Source organism: Abramis brama (assembly GCF_963993115.1).
Source record: "Abramis brama genome assembly, chromosome: 20".
In the NCBI taxonomy this organism is placed as follows: domain Eukaryota; kingdom Metazoa; phylum Chordata; class Actinopteri; order Cypriniformes; family Leuciscidae; genus Abramis; species Abramis brama.
Window position 1 is genome coordinate 18844231 of NC_139982.1, and position 22558 is coordinate 18866788.

A 22558-nucleotide genomic window follows, 5' to 3' on the forward strand; every position below is an offset into this window, starting at 1 on the left:
TTCACTTTGGCATAAAGCTCTCAGAAGACGCATAAAACATTCTAATCCAATAGAATGAACCAGTGTAGGGCTCGCAACTCTTCACTTTTGCCAAAAACGCAATGCTAGTGGTCATGGTTTTCAGTTGGCTGTGATTCAAGCCTGGTGGATGGGATTGTAGAGACGCACCCTACAGAGATGATCTTTCATGCTCTCTACATGACTGAACGCCCTCCTTAAAGCAAAAACTCTCTTATTTATCATTTACTCGGGCTGTGTTTCAAGGGCGTGAGCGTCTCGAGCATTCAACTTCTGTTGATTAGGTTAGCACTTCCCGTAAGAGAGCTGGCAAACACACCACTTCAGCATGAGCTCCATCAAATAGCTATTAGTATGAATCTCCCTCGAGTTCGCAAGGTTGTTGAAGGCATTTCACTCATAGGAAATTAAGTAAGATGTAGCGGTTCAAAAGTAGCCCATAACATAAGGGAATTGAGTATCTGGCCGTAAAATAATCAAAGCTGAGACTGTGGTTTATTTTATTTTATTTTATTTTATTTTATTTTATTTATTTTCCATTGTTATTTATTTTTCTATTTTCTAATACTTTTATTTTATATATTTTTTATTTGTTTTATTTTCAATGTTTTTATTTATTTTGTTTTGTTTTATTTTATTTTATTTTATTTGATCTGAAAAATCTTTTAACTAAGTCTCCTCAAAGTATCTTCTTTGCTCTTTCTCTCAGCTCACTTCATCAATTAAATGCCCATGATTTGGTTTCCTCAACAAAACTTGGTGAACTTGGAATAGCTAGTAGTATGAATCTCCCTACATGTCTGTTTCCCTCACAGCAAATGAACTAAGATAGCGGTTCAGAAGTATCCCTTTTACTCAGAAATCATCCTTTTTTTTTAACATTTGGGAATTGTGTATTCAGCCCTAATAATTGAGACTTGAGTTTCCAGGATTTTTTGGAGCTGTCGCACACTCATAAACTCGTTTTGTTCGCCTTTGTTCTTTTTAAATACAGCACACTTGAGCTGATTCATTGTTGATGCTGAATATTAGCCATAGAGTGTTATAATGAGATACATCTTCAGGCAGTGCACAAGAGTGATTCACTCCACTGCGGATGATATCTGCAGTGCATATACTGTGAAAAGTAATGCCGAGATCAAGCCGAAACTTGTGCCTACACGCCACGCATAAATTACAGTAGAATGGCTCGTTGGTTTTAGGCACTTTCCCTCTCCATGTTGTTCTTTCCACAGACCACTTTGAATTACCTCTGTCTAATTGCAAGTCTTGAAAATGAGGTCTAACCTGTGATTAAACCAAGACTTGGCTTAATCAAAACATCTCATCCACCCTCTAATCATTCCCTCTGTATTGTCACAGTCTTCGCGCGAGGCGTTTGGATTGCACTAGCAAAAGGCCACAATCAAGTCGTTGATTAGAGAACGGTCAGTGTCCTGGATCAAGATCAAGAGGCTTATACCAAATTTGTGCTGATTTTTAGCGCAATTTTCCACCGGACAAAATTGCGATTGTTAACTCATGATTTCTGTTCTGTCTGTGCGCGCCAATCTTGCACTTCTATCTACTCCTCAACCAGACCACCTAGAGACTTCGGGTTTTCGGCATTATGTTAAGGAAGGTCTAATCTCGGGAACGCACAAAAAAAATCCAGGAAAAGATTTACTATCTCTTAGTGTTGTGATCCCATGAGGTGAGAAAATTGCGCTAAAACACTCACCGAGTTTTTATTACTTGTTTTTACTCATTGCGCTAGACAATTTATGTGAGGGACAGTGCGTGATCCGTCTTCTGTCTGTGGCTCGTTATAACTGTTATTGACTCCTTTTGTCATATTTTTTATCGTTACCTTTTTTTAATAATTATGTTAATTATCTTCCTTATGTTAATTATCTGTTCCTTGCTTTGTTATATTTAATTTTTTTCCTTTTTTTAAGCAGTTTGTTTTGTTGGGTTGTGTTTTATTGTGGTGGGTTTTGATGATTACCTTTCGAGGGAACCCGACACTGCGTCAGTTGCTAACGCTATGGAAATGTCTTCGGCGCCAATCATTGGCTAAGGCAGCAATGTGATGTCACTCATCGGGCCGGCATGACTATAAAGACTTACCAGGCATTTTTCAGTATGGCGTAGTGGGTATTAACGTTCCCATAGCGTTAGCAACTGATGCAGTGTTGAATTCCCTCAAAAGGGAACGTCTTAGGGTTACGTGTGTAACCCGGGTTCCCTGAGAAGGGAACGAGACACTGCGTCATACTTCAGGCATGCATGCCTTCCTTCAAACAAATCGAAGTTGATGACGTCTATCTCAGGGTATAGGGTATTATGTATATGTATAGACCTTATGTAGCCCCGCCCCTTTTCAGCGCTGCGCTCGTTGTCTTTTGACTTCCGGTCTGTATTTTCACAGCGATTTTGCGTGTTTATGAATGAACGGCTCGTTTTAAAATCTTCCCGGTCGACTTACATTTGTTAAGACATCTGCTTTAAACATTACAGTCCTCATGATAACTTTCGTTAACTTTACATTAAGTAAATCCACTTCAAAAGCAATGCCATAGAAATATACAGAGTGACCGCAAAAACAGAAGTTTAAAGACAATATTCTAAAGATGGCGGCACCCTCGTTTCTCTGGCGCATAAGGTGTATATATGTATATATATATGTATATATATAATGTATACATATGTATTATGTATATGTATATTATAGGGCAGGGGTCGTCAAATAACTTTGGCCGCGGGCCAATATTTTTTTTAGCCAGTAGATGGCGGGCCAGCAACACAGAGTAGGCCTATGGATACAAATTAAATACTCTTATATAGGCCTATAATCGCAGAATATGATGGGTCCGTCACCATCCGTGGATCATTCGTTCAATCGTTTTTTCAAATTAAAACCAAAAATAAAAAGATGAAAAACGACTTGTTTTTCCATTATTTATTTCCTGAACTAAAATGAAAAAACGAATAACGACGGGTTTTCTGATTGTGCTCAGATCAAAAATAGAAAAAAATTAATTACTGGATTAGACAAATTTTAATTTTGATTTTTAATTTAACACCTTAGGCATATATCAAGGAAATCATTTTAAACAGATCAAGTACTATTGTGGTAACAGATTACAGCCATTTTAATAAAGGTGTGAATAGCAATCATACCTCATTCGCTTACTTTTGAACTTTATTCCTTTTTTTTATTATTATTTATTCGGGACACACACATACAGGTCTGCGCGGGACTGTTTTTTTTCCGTCCCGCTCCCACAAGGTTCTATTCAGCAACCGCTTAAAATGCACTTGGTGTTCACCCACTTTATTTCCCGACCTGACGGTCCGCAAAATTTAGATCTCGTTTCCATAATCTCACATTCAAATGTCTCTAACGGAAAGAAGGAGATTAAGTAGCCTATAATAAATGCTATACAAAAATTGTGTTCGTGTCAATTAGGCTATTTTAACATTGTACTGTCAGCAGAGAAAAAAAATGCCACAGAAAAAAATTATGAAATATAAATAGCCTAACATAAATTAAATAGGACAAAGCCTATCACTCAAATTTCTAAGCAACATAAACGAAAATCATATTGCCCTACTGACAAATAAAGTAGGCTATTTTCTGCCGAACTATTTCAAACATCCTTGCAAAAAAAGAATGTTGTTGACTGACAATGGTTTCAGTACCAAACAGCTCCTCAGAGCTAGGTGTACAGGTGGTCAGAATTAAGTGCGGATACGCTGTCAAAAGATGTCGGGAGTGGGCTATTGTCAGTCAGACCGCCCGCTCAGTCCAAAGTACACCAGAGTTCTGACCGCTACCGTCTTTTGACGCGCGAATGCACACAAAGTGGTCAAGCATATAACTAGACGCGGCAGGCGCAGTTATATGCACAGTTATACTTTAAAATGTAATCCCGCGCCGCATGATTCCCTATGTGCGTTTCACACAGTATGCTGCGGTGAAATCGCCGCGCGACTACGGCTTTTCTTAAGTATTGGAAGAGTTTTGTGCAGCATTTAGGACTTCCAAAATAATCCTGCGGGCCAGAAAATATTGCTGGCGGGCCAGTTTTGGCCCGCGGGCCGCCAGTTGTCGTTCCCTGTTATAGGGTATATAGGGTATCTCAGGGTATTCTTTAGTCATGCCAGCAGGCTGAGTGATGTCACATGACTGCCTCTGCCAATGATTAGTGTGTTTTTACACGTGCTTCAGACACCGGCACAAACAAAAGGCAATATCATAGCGTCAAGAACTAAAGTTCCCTTTTCAGGGAACTGGGTTATATATGTAACCCTAAGACTTTTTTTGTGCGTTTTTTGTTGCGTTTTGTTTTGCTTTTATTATTTTATTATTACATTTTTTTTGGTTTAGTGTTTTTGTTTTGTGTGTTGTATTTTGCTTTGTTGCTGTGTTTGTTTTGTTTTGTGTTTTATTGTGTTGTTTTGTTGTTTAGTTTTGTAAACAGGTTTTTGTGGTTTTTGTTTTGTTGTGTTGTTTGATTTTTTTTTATGGTGTTTGTTTTGTTGTTTTTATTGTGTAAAAAATGGTTGTGATTTTAACAGACTGTAAAAATGCGACAATAATAACCTGTTAATCGGTTCATTGAATAACTGTAATATATGTAACACCAAGACTTTTTTTTGTGCGTTTTGTTTTTTGTTTTGCTTTTATTTTTTTGGTTTAGTGTTTTTTTGTGTGTTGTATTTTGCTTTGTTGCTGTGTTTGTTTTGTTTTGTGTTTTATTGTGTTGTTTTTTGTTTAGTTTTATAAACAGGATGCAGGTTTTTGTTTTGCTGTGTTTTTAAAAAAAAATTTATGGTGTCTGTTTTGTTGTTTTTTATTGTGTAAAAAATAGTTGTGATTTTAACAGACTGTAAAAATGCGACAATAAAACCCTGTTAATCGGTTCATTGAATAACTATATTAGATCTAACCTTGCATTACTTTAGTGTGATCTCTGTTACCATGACGGTGTTTAGTATTTGCACCAGTTTTTTTTTTATAATAAATTTCACTTATTTTTTTTTACAGTATTGTTTTGCTTTGCTTTGTTTTGTTTTTTGTTTTGTTTAGTTGTGTTTTGTAAACAGGATGCAGGTTTTTGTGTTGAAAAACAAAAATATACATACATTTATTCAGTTTACACAATTTTTCTCTTTGGCAATACAAATGTACAGTTTTTGTCACACCAATACAGCGAACTAGATTGACCGTCATCATGCCACAGTCCCCAATAAGGTCACCTACAGTATTTAGGGATAACTTTATTTTATCAGTCATATCACTTTATTAGTAAGCTCTAACCCTGTCAATTAACTGGCTCGTTTGGCACGCAGTTCTCCTGCATCTTAAAAGATCATGTGTGAGCAGTGCGTGAGACTCTGGGTAATCTGATTATTTTGTTGCTCGAGGTGTGTCACACAGTAGCAGCAAACAGCATTTCCCGGTGAATCCTCCAGGCCCACTCCACAGCTGACTGTATGCAGGTGTTTTAATAATGCATGATTCCCCATCTCGAGAGATGCTCATTTGATACAAACTCTCCCTCCTCACGAGCTGCTCTGTATAATGCTGAAATTGCTCATCTGAGACGACTCCTGTAGGCCCGAGAAACCTCACCAGGGCTTTATAATGATGGAACGATTTTGTATGATAACAGACAACAAACGACGAAGATCCACTCATGCTTTGTTAGCAGTTTAGTAAATTGTTTTGTTCAGAATGTGACCCTGATTTAATTTTTTAGCTTATTATTGATTGTAATTTATTCACTTTGTTGGTTGAATGGAACTGGAGCATTATGCATACTTTGTTTATGCAGAAACCCTGATGTTTTTATGTCTCAAGTAATGTCTAATGTGTTTACTGATTCATCTTGGCCACGGGAGATGATTCAGCATTGCACATGATAGAGAAGTGTTATGACAATCATAATTTTGTTTTATCTTTTTGGACAGGAAGTGCCAAGACCCTTGTTGTGTTTAATGAAAATGGAGATGCCCCTGGACGCTATGACATCTATCAGTATCAGATAACAAACAAGTCGGCTGAGTACAGAATCATTGGCCACTGGACAGATCAGCTGCATTTAAATGTAAGAAGTTCATCTGCATTCATTTTAAAGTGTGCTTACATTTTAGAGACTGCCTATAGTTATTTACTTTGATAATGATGATTATGGTGCAGATGACTGTCATTATGATTATGGCAATTACACTGTACAATTAGTGGTGTTGAATTAACACCCGTAATTCAGAAGTAATTTTTGTTGCATAGATGTAAAGTTAACTGTGAATGTGTTGATACATAGATGCTGATTTACACTACCGTTCTAAAGGGTGTGGTCAGTATGATTTTTTTTTTTTTTAAAGAAAGAAATTAATCATTTTATTCAGCAAATGTGTATTAAATTGATCAAAAGTGACAGTGAAGACAAAAGATGTTACAAAAATCACTGTTCTTTTGAACTTTCTATTCATCAAAGAATCCTGAAAAAAGTTTATCATGGTTTTCACAGAAATATGAAGCACAACTGAAGGATCATGTGACACTGAAGAGTAATGGCTGTTGAAAATTCAGTTTTGCCATCACAAAAATAAATTACATTTTAAAATACATTTAAAACAGTTATCTTTAAATTGTAATATTATTTCACAATATTACTGTTTTTACTGTATTTTTGATCAAAGAAATGCATACTACTTTTAAAAACATTTAAGCGTACCAAATTAATTATATTATATTATATTGTAAATATTTTTTATAGATGTAAAATTAACTGTAGGTGTCGACTTGTGTTCTGATTTTGTTTTATTTTAACAGGCCATTATAGCTATTGTTGATTAATTTAGTCTAATTTTCCATCTTTATCTTTTTATTATCTCTTAATTAATGTTAATTTAATAATATATTCCTTTGTTAAATATGTATTTTATTTATTTGTTTATTTTTATTTCCCATACAAGTTATTAACCTTTAAACAGCAAAAATGCACCACAAGATGCAAACTCTTTAGTCTCTTGTAGGAGGCATGAGAAATAATTTTTCACCCAATACTGTTATCATCATTATCATAGTTGAGTCTGTTTTGAGTTTGGGAGTCATATGTCTTGGTTCTAATTTTCTGTGCTCGTTTTTTCTGACCTTTGTCAGTCTGACCTAAAACCAATACGTACACCCATGGGGCTGAACATTCTGACCTTTTGCAGGAAGCAGTTATATATTAATCTTACTTTTTTTAGTAAAAAAAAAAAAAAGATAAGCAATACAGCTACTAATATTAATTGTGAACATCTTCGTAAGATGCTGAAAAAGAAAATTAAGTGATATGTTGTTCATGCAAAACCAAAAAAACAAAGTTCAAACCAGGATTACTTGAAAATTAAATGTTTTGTCATAAATTACATTATATACTTGATTAGGGATTATATGCATTATATATATTATATGGAGCTTGGAGCATTATATGGACATTGGAGCTCAATGGCTAGATTTGCCCACCCCTGAGGTTGAGTCTCAAGATGCACATCAGTAATGGTTTTGTTTTCTAAGGCATATTTATAAAAGCTACTTAAATGTCCTAATTAAGGACTAAGACCAAATCCTGTCTTAACCTAAACCCTGTCTGTGAAACCATTTACATTTTACATTTATGCATTTGGCAGATGCTTTTATCCAAAGCAACTTACATTGCATTTCAAGGTACACATTTATGTTCTTATCAGTTCTTGCTTTCCCTGGGAATTGAACCCATGACCTTGGCGTTGCAATCGCCAAAGCTCTACTGTTTGAGCTACAGGAGGACTATTATGCCTAAACCAGGCCTAAATGTTGTATTTGCTGATCATTTTCCACTCTTGCCTGTTTAAGGGTTAATAATGAGGACCTATCTTAAAGGTAGGGTATGGGATTTGCAAAACGGCCGGCAGATTTTGAAAATACACAACTCAAATGGTCCTACCTTCTTTCCTCCAACGCTGGCCCTGACTCCACCCATTCGAAGAACATGGATGGGATGGGGGGAGGGGGGTATGGTACGACCGTTTGATTGACGAACTTACTGTCCAATGATTCTAGGTGGTCTTAGAAATGATTGGCTGGACTTTTTCGAGTCCTGCCCGTTCCACAGATGATTAAATTGCTTAATTTTCATTTCAGTGCTTCTAACTCAGTGGCTGTAAGTGGGTTAGGAATAGGATTTCAAGTGATTTTGAAAAAATGGAAATCACATACCCCACCTTTAACGTTTTACATTTTCAACTTTCTTGAGTGTGTAATGTTGCTGTTTTAGCATGAAAAAGGTCTGCAAAGTCACAAAGCATGAAGTCACTCCAAAGGGAGATATTCTCTACATCACTAGCTATGTTTCCATCGACATGTTTTTATCTGAATTAAGTGATATCGAATGAAAAATTCCTTATCGAAACAATAAAATTCGATTGAATTTCATGAATATCGACTCAAATGAAATATGTTCGGTCTCATCAGATTTTATCTTGATCGATATACGGCTTATGCGATAAACGCTGATGGAAACATTATTTGTATAAATCCATTTTGTCTAGCAAAACTTCGCAAATGTTTGCTTGAATGTTGTGCGATTCAGTGCGAAATTAAATGGAAACACCTTAAAATGTCTCAAATCAATTCGATATACCAATTTGATCGCAAAACAGCAGGTGACGTCATTACGCACAGGTTTTTATTCGCTTTAAAGCCGTTGGATGGAAACACACTTTCACCAGCTTTATTCGCATGAGTTTTTTTACCGAACTTCAGATAATTCGATTGACAAGTGGATGGAAACTTAGCTACTGTTTCTGGACTCCCTGAAACGCCCCGATTGTAGTATCGAGTTTTCTTCCATGAACTTCCTGACCCACCACGATTTTTTTTAACATTCGAGCTTCAAAACCAATTCTAGTAGACCCTAAAAACAAAATCAAGACTTTGTAAAAGGGCATAACGGTTCCTGTTTAAATGCTTTTTGAAAGTTACGGGAATGACTGTGATGTTTCTCTTCAGATGAATGCCATGCAGTGGGCGAGCGGGGATGCAGCGGTGCCCGTGTCTGTGTGCAGCCTGCCCTGCCAGACCGGCGAGCGGAAGAAAGTTGTGAAGGGGGTTCCCTGCTGCTGGCACTGCGAGCGCTGCGAGGGCTACCATTTCCAGGCTAGCGAGTTCACGTGCCAGCTTTGCCCGTACGAGCAACGGCCAGATCAAAACCGCACCGGCTGCCAGCCGATCCCCATCATTAAGCTGGAGTGGCACTCGCCGTGGGCCGTGGTGCCTGTCTTCATCGCCATTTTGGGAATCCTCGCCACCACCTTTGTCGTGGTGACCTTCGTACGCTACAACGACACGCCGATCGTGCGTGCCTCTGGCAGGGAAATGAGTTACGTGCTGCTAACGGGAATTTTCCTTTGCTACGTCATCACGTTCCCCATGATAGCTGCGCCCGGAGTGGCCGTCTGCTCCTTCCGCAGGATCTTCCTGGGTCTCGGCATGTGTTTCAGCTACGCCGCCTTGCTCACCAAGACCAACCGCATCCATCGGATCTTTGAGCAGGGGAAATGCTCGGTCGCGGCGCCGCGGTTCATAAGCCCCGCTTCCCAGCTAGTCATCACCTTCAGCCTCATCTCGGTTCAGTTAATGGGGGTGTTTGTGTGGTTCGTGGCGGACCCGCCGCACACCGTTGTGGATTACGGCGAGCAACGCACGCAGAACCCTGAAAACTCCCGAGGCGTGCTCAAGTGTGACATCTCGGACCTGTCACTCATCTGCTCGCTGGGCTATAGCATCCTTTTGATGGTCACGTGCACTGTTTACGCTATCAAAACCAGGGGAGTGCCGGAGACCTTCAATGAGGCCAAGCCCATTGGATTTACCATGTACACCACCTGCATCATCTGGCTGGCCTTCATACCCATCTTCTTTGGGACTGCACAATCTGCTGAGAGGGTGAGTCTATGATGAAGTGCTAATTAAGTGCGGTTTTATAAATGTATTACAAATTATGTACAATTATGAGGTGAAGACTCGAAAAAGGAGGCTCCCGGTGGCTGCCATGGTGAGATCGTCTGCATCCTGTCATGTGTTGTGACACCTTTACAGCCGAAATGTTTCTAATTTCCCCAATGCATTGCTGCTGACTTGCGTTTTAGTTTTGGATACTGGTTACCAGAATACTGTATATAACATTGTTGAAAAGTTTAGGGTCAGTAAGATTTTTTATGTTTTTGAAAGAAGCACCTATCTTACGCTCACCAATGCTGCACTTATTTGATCATAAATACAATAAAAACAGTAATATTGTGATATTACAATTTAAAATGTTCCATTATATTATATTTTAAAATGTAATTTATTCCTGTGATTTTGTGTCACATGATCCTTCAGAAATCATTCTGATATGATGATTTGCTGCTCAAGAAACATTTCTTATTATTGTTGAAAATGGTTGTGCTGCTTAATATTTTTGTGAAAACTTTTTTCAGGATTCTTTGGTGAATACAATTTTCAATAGAACAGCTTTTATTTGAAAAAAAAAACAACATTTTGCAACATTATAAATGTCTTTCCTGTCACTTTTGATCAATTGAATTCATCCTTGCTGAATCAAAGTATTTCTTTCAAAAAAGTAATTAAAAAAAACATAATGATGCAAATTTTCCTACATTTTTCATTAGTTTGAAAGAAGCAGTGACGAAATGCTACATCATTGTTTTTTAAGTTGCAATGTTTGTGCATGCAATACAAATTATATTATATTAAACAAAAAAATAAATATATAAAATAATATAATATTAATGACATTAATATTAATATAATATATTTGTACTATATTTTATATTAGACTGAAAAAAATATTTTTATAAAATATATTATAACTTTAATTATATGAATATTATTGTTCAAATAATTTAATAATACAATTATATATTATATCATATTTTATTTTTTATTAGACTGAAATAAAATATTATATTATAAATTATATTATATTATATTATATTATATTATATTATATTATATTATAATGAACTGTCCTCATATATACAGTTTTAAAAGTCCAATTCTCTCTAATAAATATTATTATTATTATTTTACAGATTTAAAAGGCTATTCACTAATTTGAGTCTCTGTGTGGCCTTTTAAATCATCTTTTTTAATATCATCACCCTAATTGTGATCAATTATGTTTACATAATGTGTGTATGGAATTGTTATATGCTTTAGTGTTAGGTAATAGTATTTTGTTGTTTTCAGCCATATTTTCAGTTCTGTTAATTACAGTAGGTTATATTACAACTTAACATGAATCATCCCTCAATCGTTGCACAAACATCTATATACATATATATTATTATAGTTATTACTGTCATTATCTATCTTTACATAAATCTCTCGTTATTGTGGCAACATGATGAAGTGAACAGCTGAGGATCATCTATATGTCATCTCCTCATCGGCAGCTCCATCAGTATACAGTCCTTGTTAGTCTTTTAGGTTTTTGTATCAAAAACAATTTCTCATCTAAGAGATGCTCATTATCAGATATATGGCGATGATCAAACATGACCTGGAGGAATAGTGCTGCTGTTAATGGGCCATAAATAGAGCGTGCAGCCTCTGTCGGTCCGGGCCAGTGTGGGTCTCGTAATGTTGATGACTTCAGTGGTGGACTGCAGACTGTAGGCTGTACCCTCTGTTCTTTCATGCACCGGGGTGTATTTCTGTCCAGCGCTCATTAGTGCTGTCGAGAGAAGCCAGGATTAAAACACAACGTCTTCTCTGCACGTCTAAAGTCTGTGGCATGTGTTGCTGAGATTTGCTGTCAGACATTGATGTCAAGTGTTATGTTAAAGGACAATTTGTGCAAAAACTGAAAATTGAAATCAATGCTCATTAAGAATTAATCTCCAAGAGCTTGACAACACGATTTTCTCAAGATATAACAGTTATAGATGGAGTCGAACTTGATGACCTAACTGCTTTCTGTTAGCATAGATGGTTTAATTCTGGTTGGGTTTTTCTTTTTATTAAATTTTTTTATAGATATTGTTAGAAAAAATTATGTGGACGTCGAACATCTCGAAAATGAAGTTTATTCCAGCATAGCAGTTGCAAAGTACACGAAACACCTTGGGTTCACCAGCGTCAGAACGAACCCAGAACATCCAAATCTTAAACCTTTTATCCTGTTACAGTTTACCACTCGTAATGTAAATGAAGTTCTGTCTTAAATGTAAATTGAGGATAACAATCAAAGGGATAGCCTTCTGTTCCCACATCTTCGATATTCTTTCAAATAAGAACAGCCAAATGTTAAGGTGATAAGATTGTTTGAAGTTCCTGTATTCAGGATGAGATCGGAAGGAATTGTCTCTATGATAAATAAGCTCTTTTTAGGGAAGGAGCATATTTAAATGTACAGTGAGGAAAATAAGTATTTGAACACCCTGCTATTTTGCAAGTTCTCCCACTTAGAAATCATGGAGGGGTCTGAAATTGTCATCGTAGGTGCATGTCCACTGTGAGAGACATAATCTAAAAAAAAAAAATCCAGAAATCACAATGTATGATTTTTTTAACTATTTATTTGTATGATACAGCTGCAAATAAGTATTTGAACACCTGAGAAAATCAATGTTAATATTTGGTACAGTAGCCTTTGTTTGCAATTACAGAGGTCAAACGTTTCCTGTAGTTTTTCACCAGGTTTGCACACACTGCAGGAGGGATTTTGGCCCACTCCTCCACACAGATCTTCTCTAGATCAGTCAGGTTTCTGGGCTGTCGCTGAGAAACACGGAGTTTGAGCTCCCTCCAAAGATTCTCTATTGGGTTTAGGTCTGGAAACTGGCTAGGCCACGCCAGAACCTTGATATGCTTCTTACAGAGCCACTCCTTGGTTATCCTGGCTGTGTGCTTCGGGTCATTGTCATGTTGGAAGACCCAGCCTCGACCCATCTTCAATGCTCTAACTGAGGGAAGGAGGTTGTTCCCCAAAATCTCGCAATACATGGCCCCGGTCATCCTCTCCTTAATACAGTGCAGTCGCCCTGTCCCATGTGCAGAAAAACACCCCCAAAGCATGATGCTACCACCCCCATGCTTCACAGTAGGGATGGTGTTCTTGGGATGGTACTCATCATTCTTCTTCCTCCAAACACGTTTAGTGGAATTATGACCAAAAAGTTCTATTTTGGTCTCATCTGACCACATGACTTTCTCCCATGACTCCTCTGGATCATCCAAATGGTCATTGGCAAACTTAAGACGGGCCTTGACATGTGCTGGTTTAAGCAGGGGAACCTTTCGTGCCATGCATGATTTCAAACCATGACGTCTTAGTGTATTACCAACAGTAACCTTGGAAACGGTGGTCCCAGCTCTTTTCAGGTCATTGACCAGCTCCTCCCGTGTAGTTCTGGGCTGATTTCTCACCTTTCTTAGGATCATTGAGACCCCACGAGGTGAGATCTTGCATGGAGCCCCAGTCCGAGGGAGATTGACAGTCATGTTTAGCTTCTTCCATTTTCTAATGATTGCTCCAACAGTGGACCTTTTTTCACCAAGCTGCTTGGCAATTTCCCCGTAGCCCTTTCCAGCCTTGTGGAGGTGTACAATTTTGTCTCTAGTGTCTTTGGACAGCTCTTTGGTCTTGGCCATGTTAGTAGTTGGATTCATATGCTGAGTCCCAATTCGCCTACTTATACTACGACCTAAAAGTATGTACTTTTTTTGTGAGGAAAAAGTACATACTTTTGAGTGTGTAGCAAAAGAGTATGCACGTTCTGGGACATACTTCGATGACGTCATGCAACGTGAACTTGAACGTGGTTGCCTAGTTACGCACACCGCGACTGTTAACAAAACATTTTACATTTCATTCATTCATATCCAATATAATTTTATTTACTATTCCCATCTTTTTATCTTTTTTTCCTCATCGTTTTTTCCACAATACATTTACAATGTGTTCTACCAAATTGAGGAGTGAAGCAGGGCGTCGTCGTAGATTAACCAAACGCAGGTCGTTTGTGAGGCGGCTGGTTCTGACGTTCATGTGCAATCGTGTGCAATGTGTGTAACAAAAGCTACTTATTTTCTGAGTTAAAATATTTAAAGTTTATAGTATAACTATTGTTTAACATATTTTAAACTTAATTTCATCATCATGTATAATACTCAGAAATACCCCGATGAAAATGAACCATGCTTTTACTATAGTAAAAGTGTAGTAACCATGTGTCTTTTAGTTGGACTGATAAAGTTAACATTTGTACAGCCACAGTATTACAACAAATAAGTCAGTGTGGTTAAATATAGCTTTAATTATGGTTAAACATTTGAATTCTTACACTTAAAAACTGAGGGCGCATCTCCGCTGCTGGGTCCTGTCATGTTTACATCATCACCACCATCACCACAAAGCTCCTCTCTCCCGCACGCAATGGGTTGTGGGCAATGTTAGCCGTTAGAGTGTGCATTGATCTGCACTTCGAATTCTAACCGGAAATAGTAGACCATCCGGGTATCTTGGGAATACTCATTTCAACATACTACGATTTGGGACGTACTAATTCTAGTTTCGCATACTATTTAGGACGGATAGTATGCGAATTGGGACTCAGCATTACTGATTGTATGGGGTGGACAGGTGTCTTTATGCAGCTAACGACCTCAAACAGGTGCATCTAATTTAGGATAATAAATGGAGTGGAGGTGGACATTTTAAAGGCAGACTAACAGGTCTTTGAGGGTCAGAATTCTAGCTGATAGACAGGTGTTCAAATACTTATTTGCAGCTGTATCATACAAATAAATAGTTAAAAAATCATATATTGTGATTTTTTAGATTATGTCTCTCACAGTGGACATGCACCTACAATGACAATTTCAGACCCCTCCATGATTTCTAAGTGGGAGAACTTGCAAAATAGCAGGGTGTTCAAATACTTATTTTCCTCACTGTATATGGCGTGGAAGATGGATCGGAGCAGACTATAATAACCCTAACTATAATAAAAACAGACTATAATAAAAGACTAACCCTAACAATATATAGAATAGTAAGTGTTAGTATTAATGGATCAAGTGTTGACTAAAAAGATGCGTCTTCAGCCATTTCTTGAAAATGGCTACGGACTCAGCAGCTCTGGTTGAGTTAGGCAGATCATTCCACCAGCGGGGAACAGTCAAGGTAAAGTCCCGTGATAGGGATGTTCTGCCTCTGAGATGGCACCACAAGACGCCGTTCACTTGCAGAACGCAAGCTTCTGGAGAGCTCATAGGTCTGAAGTAGTGAGTTTAGGTATGGGGTGCAGAGCCAGTGGTTGTTCTGTAGGCAAACATCAGTGCCTTGAATTTGATGCGAGTGCCAATTAGCAACCAGTGCAAATTAATGAGGAGAGGCTTGTTAAAGACCACTCTTGTTTCAGCATTCTGGATCAGTTGCAGAGATTTGACAGTACCTGCCAATAGAACATTACAACAATACAGTCTGGATAGAACTAGAGGTTGGACAAGGAGTTGTGTAGCATGCTCTGATAGCAAGGGCCTGATTCTCCTAACCCAACCTTGATATCAATTTGACGTCAAAAGTTAGTCAAGACTTGATCAAGATGCTGCATGTCATTTTAAGGTCAGTTTGGAAGGCAATGTCTTCCAGTGGTAATTAGGTGAAAAGAGGAAGGTTTCAGTCCCACATTGAAATTGGTTTAATGTATATTCAATTTACATCAAATTGGTGTCATGGTTTAGACCTCAAATTGATATCATATGGACATCACATTGACATCAATGATTTGTGTGTTTGATTGATATTTATTGCATATGAATTCTTTGTCAGCCTGATTAGTTTAAATAGCATTTTTTCATAACAGAGGCCGAAACTCATTCATTTGGCACATCTCCTTTTGAACTATGTGTAGCCGTTGGATTTGTGCATGTGCCCAACTAAAATTGCTGTGGCTGGACTTTAACTTAATAAAAAAATAATTTCGGACTGGTTTTTAATTTTATTTACACACCCATGCTGAAATGGAAGCAGTGGAGTGATTATTACATTTACCAGTGACAAACAGCATTTTTGCTGAAACCCCACATAAAGTATTGTGTAGTATCCATATTTTTTACATTTATAGTGATACCATTATAATTACAATACATTTGATGTAATTATAATATAATTTTAATACCACATTTACAAGGTTACCAGTTAATTGTTATAATATTGACACGTTGGGGTCGATTGCTCATATGGCTGAAATAGCTCAGTTGGGGAAGAGTTAGACTGGTTTCGCTTCGATCCCAGGTTTCGGCAAATGACGAATGTGTGAGTGTTTGTGTATGTGAGAATAGCTGAGCTATTTAAGGCGGCAGACTCAAGAAGTTTCAATCTTTTCAGCATTTTATTACTTTTCTGTCGTTATTTTGGTCGAGAATAGGACATCAGTGTGTGGATGTCAAGTTTTTGACGTCAATTTGATTTGCATATTTGATCGTCCATGTTTGATGTCAATTTGATGTCTTATACAACATTCCCAGTGGGCAATGGATGTTGAAAAGGCAAATCTGCAAGACCTAGCCGTTCTATAAATATGGTCTCTGAAGTTTAACTGGTACTTTGGTACTTGTGTCATGTCAGAAGACCTTTCTGGTCGCTATGTAGCGTAGTTTCAGTCATGTCCCATTTTGGCACCATTGGCACCCAAATTGTGTGGGTGTTTTTTTATACCAAGGACCCTCAAATATGACGATCCCCTTTGCAATGGGACCCCCTCTTAAAATTTAAAGGCAGCTATATGTGCATAGTATATAAAGTCCCATTAATACTGTGAGAAAGTGTTATATTATTCACAATGAAATAATTGACTTTATATATTGTTACTGTACTAAAGCCAAAAATAATTAAATTAAGTCGTCACATTTATTTATATAGCACTTCATACAATACAGATTATTAATAAATGTGATGATTTTGAAAATGTATCAATTATGAAACTAATTCAATTTAAGATCTATAGAAGGTAATAGTGTCATTATTTACAGTAGGTCAAGTTCGGTGTTGTTTTATTTCAGTTCAAGAACTGCAAAGTGTGTGTGTGTGTGTGTGTGTGTGTGTGTGTGTGTGTGTGTGTGTGTGTGTGTGTGTGTGTGTGTGTGTACAAATAAATACCCCAGTTTGAAAACCTCTGCCCTAAATGAGAATCCTTCTCATCTCAACTACTGAACTTTCTCATAAAAGTGAGTAAATTTGCAATTTTTGCGATAATGACTGCAAACTGTTTGTTATCCATTGCATATTTTAATAATTTCCTTGCATTCCTTCATTTTGTGATTGTGTGTGTACATCATTTTGCTTTTAGTAACCTGTATTTTTGAGACCAGTGGTGTGCTACACTCTTCTACTGCTGAGCAGTGACATTTTGAAGGCAACGCACCTGTGAAAAGCCTGACATGGTGTCGAATCCAGTTGTGCATGCAACACAGAATTAGCTCATGGAGCGAACCAACATAGTAATTAGCAAAGGGGATTTTAAGCACATTGACATTGATCGAGTTTTCCCACTTACAATGTTCCCGGCATGTGACGTGCCTGAGGCTCATTACGATAGATTATCCCTTGGAATGTTTCCCTTGCAGACAAAATACCTGCCAATCAACTAAATGGTTTGTAAACCATTGTGCCAACCTATTGAAAATGATGGGGGAAGCAGCTCCATATTCACCTCAGCATGTGTTTTAGAAAATTCTGGCCCTCGAGATAAAAGCTTGAAAATATGATACCGTCACATGCCTACACCGCATCCCACCACCAACATTTAGATGGTTTCTTTAAGAGACTTAAGGTGTTCTCATGCTTACCATTGTTCAGTGCATTTTTATGGGCGAAATGCGGTCATTTCAATAGAAATCCATGCAATTAGGAAAGATTGCTCCATGCAGATTTCACAAGTTCAAGTTGATTCAAGTTCACTTTGATTTGCCACGTTGACCAACAGAAAACTTTCTTAGTGATGGCAAACAAGGTTAAGCATCTAACTTTTTCAAGTAATTACCAAAGGAATCTAGCCTGGGTTTCCCCATGCTGCCTTGAGCGCAGCGCGATTTTATTCACGCTGCTAGGCAGCCTGGATACCATGGACCAGATTTTCCCCTCAAAAAGGGAACCAATCACAGAACGGGGAGGGAGCAGCAAGACGATGACGACGTCTATGCGACACACCGAAGCAGTTTGTTTATATCTATGGATCCAACATGGCATCAGACGCGAAGTTACCTTTCAATGCAGCCTTAGATAGTGTTCTAAGTAGTTTAGAACGCAAGTTTATTTCGTCTCTTCCTCGTCGAATTTCTGTCGCTCTACATATACGTCATCTGGTATCATTGAAACGATTGGCTATGAGCTACGTGCAGGCGCATTTGATAGACATTCGTAGCGCCCAATAAACGGCTCTGGGCATTCGTAAACCACGCCTCAAATGCGAGAAAATGAACATGTGGTTCCCAGACCACGTCTCAATGAGAAGAGGTCTGACGTTAGCCAGGCTAAAAGGAATCCATGCATTTAGGAAAGAATTTCCCCGTGAAAAGTTGACCAACAGAAAGCTGCTTGGTTTAAAAGTGAATTCTGTGTGAGTAATGCTTCATAAATAAATATGAAAATTTCACTGATATTTTGCTAATGTGGTCAAAAGTCCCAAAAATCTTACATTAGATCTGCTAGCAATACAAGCTCAACTTCACAAGTTCTGAAATATGTCGGAACGTAGTTCATTATCCAAGATGTAAGCACTACATTTTCAGCTTAGCCACAAGGGGTGCTAAAATGCAACTTGTCTTCAACAGTCAGGTTTGTTTCAGGTTTGTTAGCGTCACATCTATCCAATGCGTTGGTCAAGCATTTGTGTCTCTGATTGCATCCAGTCTGTTACTGGCTAGAAAATGCAATGAAATTATAGTCATACTCATTTAATTATATAGGTTTTTCATTGAGCCTGATTTTGATAAGCAAACTATCATGCTTTTTAGCCTATATATAGTACAAAATGTAAAAATCTTCCTCTCAGCTTTTCTAACGTTTAATTATCATCTATTAGATAGCATATCTCATTTAGATTAGCATAAGTGAGTTATAGGCTATTTTTCCTCAGTGATGTGGCTCCACATACACGAGGGATTAGCGAAACCGCAAATTTGAACATAAAAGCACTCTAGCATTCATTTTGAGAAACAAACACTATGAAAACAAACATGGTAAACAGCTGGCCCTCGGGGTGGAATTAAATTAAAAGTTACGTAAAAGAGGAAATTGTTTCCCTCAAATCAGACCGTTTTTTCATTCCTCCGCATGACAAAAGACTGAGTCCAAATGGAAAGAAATCTGCCGAGCGTATTTCCCGTTTCCCTTATCTCTCACAGGCTTATTTCTTTCGCCCTCACTGATGTTAAAAAGATTATTGCAATAAGCCACTGCAATATGAGGACACAGATATGAGTATTTTATTGAGGCATGTCTCTCCCACATCTCCTCACTCTGTGCTCATTAAAACTTTCAAGTTTCTATACATCTATGCATGGCTTGTAATCTGAACCTTGTTCGCGTCTCCACGTTTCTGCATTAACGGTCTCATTTCTTCTGCATGCTTGTGCATTTGCTCATTGATGGGGACCGATTGTACATTTAGTATTGGGATTGCTTGTGTAAGAAGGAACTATATCCGTTGGTTTCTGTCGGTTCCCTCACTTTGCACTGCGGTACATTTGAATTGAGGGGAACAGATGAAAAGATGAGGAAAGGATGCCTGCCGGGGGTAATCAGAGTTAGATGAGTCATCCGGAGTTTTACAGACAAATTGAATGAGTTCCAGTTTATATATAGTTGGTTGTGTTTATCCGTTCACCAGTCGCATGCTGTGGCATTGATTTTTAAACCACTTAAGCTCACCAAAGATCTTTAGGTAAATGGAGTTTACTTCTTCGTATGGCTTTTTAAGAGTGTTTTTTCTTTTTTTACCCCTGCTGTTTTGGTGCTACTGACTGGCGCTGTGAATTACAATAGGCACATAAAAATATACAAACACGTGATTTTCAGGATACACTGTAGGGATATGTGATGCATTGACGTATTTGAGCTAATTTTGCTGAAGATATAAATTTAAAGCGACATTCATTGGATTTTAATGTTTGTCTGTGGAGATTGCATGGCTCTGTGCTTGAATTTCTGCACCTGTTAGTAATGGATATATCTGAAATACATTTAAAAAAATTCACTTAGCAGACGCTTTTATCCACAGCGACATACAAATGAGGAATGCTATGAAAAAAGCGTTTCATCCTAGTGGTACGAGACACTGGGAAATACTGGAAAGAAAACTTTTAGATTTCACATTCCACATTGACAAGCTCTATGTGAGGGGGTTAAGAGTTACCTCGCACATAACTTCTGGAGAAAAATTGTGTTTGTGCAAATTGAGTAGACTTTTTTTTACTGTAGCATACACTAAGCAAGTAAAGAGTAAACTAATATCAAGTGCTTTTTTAAGCAGCTAGTGCTATTCTAATGTAACAGGTCCTACACAAACCGTTCCGAGTGGGATTTGATCCGTGGTCTCCGGTGTGGGAAGCCAGCGCGCTATAAAGAATGCTAAAGCGCCTCTTGAGGCCAGAGGAGGTTTACACGCAGAGCTCTGAGCTCACGCAGAGCCTACGTCCGTTAAACTCACCCCTCTAAACCTCACTCCCATCCGGGTCACGGCACCAGATGCAACATCCTACTCGACCCGCTCTGAGCGGGATTCGAACCGTGGTCTCCAGTGTAGAAGGCGGGTGCGCTAACAAGGACGTTACACACACACCCCTAAACCTCACTCCCATACAGGTCACAGCCCAAAAAGTAACCGGTCCTACTCAACCCACTTCAAGCGGGATTCAAACCACGGTCTCCGGCGTGGGAAGCGGGTGCATTAACAAGGACACTAAAGACCGCAGCCACTAACATCAGTCGCTAGCGCGCCTCTTGAGGCCAGGGGAGTGAGGTTTACGACTACATGTAAGATTATTAGTAGAATGTTGGGTTAGGGTTAGTAGAATAACTTTTGTATACATACATTTATTTTACTTACCCTAACCTAACAGTCTACTAATAATCTAACTAGAGTTAGTTGACATGTAGTTGCAAAGTTATTTATAGTCAGTAGAATGTCTAAAGTGGACCATCAAAATAAAGTGTTCCCAATTTTTCCTCTCCTCTAATTGTTTCCCCCTCTCCAAAGATATATGACATTTGACATGGCACGAAAAAATATCCTTTTTAAAGCAAGTCATTCGGCGGCCATTTAGATAACATCTTCAGGCATCTATGTTATTTTTAAAAAATCCACATTGACAAGCGCTTATGTGAGGGGGTTAAGAGTTACCTCACATAACTTCTGGAGAAAAATTGTGTTTGTGCAAATTGAGTAAACTTTTTTTCTTTTTCTTTTTTTTTCTGTAGCATACACTAAGTAAAGAGTAAACTAATATCAAGTGCTTTTTTAAGCAGCTAGAGCTATTCTAAGTTGCAAAGTTATTTATAGTCAGTAGAATGTCTAAAGTGGACCATCAAAATAAAGTGTTCCCAATTTTTCCTCTCCTCTAATCTTTCTCCCCTCTCCATAGATATGACATTTGACATGGCACGAAAAAATATCCTTTTTAAAGCAAGTCATTCGGCGGCCATTTAGAAAACATCTTCAGGCATCTGTGTTATTTTTTTTTAAATCTGACAACAATGATATAATAAAATTGTCTTCTTTTGTTTAAATCACTTTGCTGGTGTTAGCTGTTTTAGGATAGTCTTGGCTAATCTGGTCTAGCTGGTGTTCAGCCAATTTAGCTCGCAAAACCCCTTTAAAACCAGCAGCTATCAGACTAGCTTAACCAGGGGTGTGTTTCCCATACTCGCTGATTAACTATCATAGTACAATGCATTGTTGGAGAAACTAACCAACTCTCCCGTATCCATTCGGTTCATTCACTCAGCAGCTTTTTCCACAACGTTATTTCTCTGAGATGCTGCTGTATAGCGAACATGGCACCTGAAGACTACTTCACTGTTTTTAGTCTCCATGTCTTTTTGTTTTATTTGATGATTGATTAATCCTAGGTTCCCTCTTATATCTTTCTCCAGAGTCCCTTATGCGCTTATGCACATTCTCTCTCTTCAAAAACAGCGCTAATTGTTGACACGCTAAAAGATATGGATTTAAATTTGTATGTATATATATAACACTATATGTTATCTTGCTTCTTTTGCCCAAGAGCAAGATCTACAGTATATGTCCACGTAATTTTAACAAGAAACTATGCTTCTAATCACAGGTTGAGAGCTGTAGAACCGCCCACACAAGTTTGCAAATGTTCATTTGAACTATGGTTTCAGGACATGCTGAATTGTTGAACTATGTTGCAAACGACTGAACTTGCGAACATATTTGCCTAACAATGCTTTTTGGAAACGCAGCCCAGGCTGAGTGACCAGCCCATTTT

At 37.9% G+C, this 22558-nt stretch overlaps 1 protein-coding gene across 2 annotated transcripts in view; it reads left to right on the forward strand.

Annotated features, from left to right (window-relative positions):
* Positions 1-22558, forward strand: part of grm8b (glutamate receptor, metabotropic 8b) — a 189343-nt gene that overhangs the window by 162066 nt on the left and 4719 nt on the right. For both annotated transcript variants that reach the window (XR_014603691.1, XM_084094509.1), the window contains exons 8-9: positions 5977-6113; positions 9044-9979. Coding sequence is in view for 1 of the 2 variants with exons in the window: in XM_084094509.1 (XP_083950635.1) it covers positions 5977-6113; positions 9044-9979 (1073 nt within the window). In the remaining variant the exon portion in view is untranslated. The remainder of the gene's footprint in view (positions 1-5976; positions 6114-9043; positions 9980-22558) is intronic.